At 44.9% G+C, this 3,601-nt stretch overlaps 1 protein-coding gene across 1 annotated transcript; it reads right to left on the bottom strand.

The window, feature by feature from the left end:
- Nucleotides 1–764: 764 nt before the first annotated feature.
- On the bottom strand, nucleotides 765–2,609 carry LOC138039815 (uncharacterized). The gene has a single exon (XM_068885656.1). It carries the CDS (start codon nucleotides 2,607–2,609, stop codon nucleotides 765–767), a length of 1,845 nt encoding a protein of 614 aa, XP_068741757.1.
- Nucleotides 2,610–3,601: the final 992 nt, after the last annotated feature.

Genomic DNA, 3,601 nt, shown 5'->3' with positions numbered 1-3,601 from the left:
CGTCTAAGGGGCATGATTGCTTGTTTCTGCAATTGCATAGCCGCGCTTCGTTAGGTGTTTTCGTGGCGTTTAATACTTTTGCATTGTGTTGCCTGATAATGCCTGTCATGTTGGTTGTGCAGCAGTAGCTAAGCTTGATTGTGTTCGTGTTTAGAATTTAAATCCTTCAGGCATAAAAAGTACTGCAGTGAGACGGAGTTATCGAGGCATATCTGGAGTCTAAAGGACAATAACATCAATTACACGCTACGCTGGGCAATAGAGTCTTTCGCCTCACCATACAAATGCGGATCAAAGAGATGCGACCTGTGCCTTACAGAAAAGTTGTACATAATAAAAGCAGATACGCGCCACCTACTGAACAAAAGAAACGAGTTAATTTCTAAATGCAGACACAAGAACAAATACCTTTTGTCGAACTTAAAATAGCACGCTCCCCTAGAGTATTAGAATGGTCTTTAAATGAGTTAGAATGCAAATGTAAGATCTGTAGCCTGATGATTGTCCAAACATGAAACTTGAAGTCGCTACGCTGTGAAGTTGTCTTTCTTCTAAACGTTATATTCGCTCTACTTCACGTATCGAGCACTCTGCAGCTAACTGGAACCCCCTACTTGCGCTATATATATATATATATATATATAATAATCCTTAAAATCCTAAATCCTAAAATTCTAATTTAAATTTAAATTTAAAAATAAATAAATAAATAAAAAAAATCCTTAAAATTTTCTAACACTCTATAATTTCTAAAGTTCGTAAGATTATTTGACGATGGCCTTGAAGGCCCGCGCTATGTTAAGCGGACTTGAGATAATAGCTTTCTGCATCCTTCTGAGAACCTCCCTTCCTCTAGCGCCCACAAGTTTCTTTATTGTTTTCTCTAAATCTTTAGACCAACCGCCTAGCACATCAATCACTACGTTGCACTGTTCCACGACATAGCCAGGGTACTGCTTCCTTAACTCCCAGCGCAGTGGAGCATACTTTTCCGTCTTCTCCCTCTCCTTTTTCCCACGGTTGTCTAACCAGGGGCAACTCATTTCAACTGCCCAGACTCGTTTCCTCCTGTGATCCACAAATCTGACGTCCACTCTGTTGGCCTTGACATAGCTTTGTTCGGCATACACTGGTACATCCCAGTAAGCTTGAGCTTCCGGAGATTCGTACACTGGTTTGGGTCCCACTAACGAGTACCATGGTGGTACTGAGTCCACTAGCTGCAGGTCTTTACACACCTCAAAGAACAACACCTTAAGTGCAGCGTTGTGTCGCTCCAAGTACTTGGACTGTGCTAAAGCAGGACATCCTGCAAGAACATGCGCAAGAGTTTCTGCAGCGCCTCCGCACAACCTACACGTGATCTCTCCTTGTGAAGTTCCTGTTTTGATCTTTGTATACACTCTAGTAGGGGTGAGCTGTTCGTAAAGCTCCAGTACCCCGGTAATCGTGTGGGTGGGTGCTGAGGGCCACTCCCGTAGCCAAGCAAAACACTCATCCATGCTCAGATCTTTGTCGTGCCACCGTGCACACAGAAAGCGACCATGCCACTGCTCGCTCTCAATCTCTCCCTGTAACTTCTCCGTCACAGTCCTCCTCAAATAACCCTTAACTTTCTTCCCTAGAATTTCTGTATCCGGAGCTTGGCGCGGGCTGCATGACGGTTTCGGATAGTTCAAAGTCAAACCCGTGTCCAGCTCCTCCGCGTACTTGCATGCCTCCTTAACCAACGAAGTGAATCCCTTCTCACTCGCCCTCTCTTCAAACTTCTGAACTAACCTCATGGTAGGATCTGTATTCTCATACAGCTTAATTGCAGATTTGATTTTTGTTAGCTTGTATTCTTGCTCAATTGCGCGTAGGCCACGCCCACCCTTGTCCCTGGGTAGATACAACATAGCCGTCGAACTTAGCGGATGCTTCCCTCCGTTCTCACATATTATCTTTCTCGCCTCTCTGTCGATCACTCTAAGCTCTGTAATAGGCCAATGCTGAGTCCACATCAAATAGGAGAGGACTGGAAGAGCAAACTGGTTACTTGCAGTCACACGGTTGGAATCAGACAGGGGGCTACTCCAAATTAATGACAACCTTTGCAGGTACACCTTTGCCGCACATTCCAATGCCAGCTTTTCATCCTGCATCACAGTCTCTCTCACCCCTAGAAACTTGTAAGTAGAACTCGCGTCCAAGCTTTCCACGACCCCCTCGTGACCTAACCTCACACCTGCTGCATCATGCACTTGAGCCCCTTTCCTCACATGAATCACATTGCACTTCTTAGGATTCCATGTTAGTCCAATGTCCTCCATGGCGGCACTGGTAGATTTTAAAACTCTGTTGAGCTTAGGTTCAGAGGACGCAAAAACTTTCAGATCATCAATATACATTAAATAGGATACCTTGGCACTTATAGGCTTAGACAACTTATATCCCTCAGTAGCTTCCAGTGACCAGGCTATTGGATTTAAACATAGCGTAAAGAGGCGCGGACAGAGTGAGTCTCCCTGCGGCAATCCTCTGTTAAATCGAATACAACGAGAGGTTTCGGGACCACGTTTGGTGGTAGTAACAATCCTGGTATTCCAGCTTGCAACTAAGAATCTCATGACTCTACAAAGCCAGGAAGGAAAGCGGTGAACTTCCATAATTTCAAGCAGCCAGCTGTGATCCACCGAGTCGTAGGCCTTCTTTACATTAGGCTCGATTTCCGCCGCTCACTCGAGTTCGGGTATCCTCCCCGAGAAGAGACGGCTGGACGCGTGACCGATAGACTGTGTCTGTGACGTAAATTAAAAATATAATTTATGCGAAGTTAATAGTTGCGGGGAAATAGCATTAGACATCCCAAAAACACTGATTTTAAGAAAACAGAAATTACATAACAATGCTTAAAACGTCTGTGCAAAGTTTCCAGATGATACGAGCTTGAGTTTGTGGTTAAATGATCGATGTGAGTTTGAATTCAACCGGCGAATCATCAACGAAATCTTCGGCTGCTTTAGCTCTCAGTCGCCCTCATCGGCCCCCTCGTTTTGCCAGCAATAAGCTCAACAGTACTTTCAATTGATCTTGAGGAATTTTACTTGCTCTTACATTAGCGAAGTATGAGGAGAAAATTGCAATAGCAATGGATTTGAAAGCCGTATTTTGACCTTGGCGCCAACTCGAAAATCAGTGACGTTTGCGAACTCAGGCGGTAGAAAAAGACACAATTCCCATTCTCCAGCCTCTCGAACACTTTTCGTTGTCGCAAACGTGGATGTTTCCTATCTTAAAGCACTGTAAACCTCGAACAGGCCGGGTAAAAGAATACCTTCGCAGCCAAAACATATAATTTATGCCAGACGGATTTGTGCAGGCGAGTTTCTGATTGGCGGAGATTAACAATGGCTCACCTCACGCGTCCAGCCGAGATTTCGGGAGTGAGCGCTGGCTCATTTCCCGAAACAGCGGCTGGTAATCGAGCCTATCTTTACATCTACCCAAGCCATGCTTAGGTTTCGTTTTCCTCTGTGACAATCTAACGTCACCATTCTGTCAATCATAAGATTGTCTGACGTCCCACTGCAGCCCAATCTGGCTCCCCTTTGTCCACTCT

This window comes from Montipora capricornis, chromosome 3, assembly GCF_036669925.1.
Source record: "Montipora capricornis isolate CH-2021 chromosome 3, ASM3666992v2, whole genome shotgun sequence".
Lineage (NCBI taxonomy): Eukaryota > Metazoa > Cnidaria > Anthozoa > Scleractinia > Acroporidae > Montipora > Montipora capricornis.
Note: the sequence above shows the minus strand (reverse complement) of the source record. Positions and strands in the feature narration are given on the sequence as shown.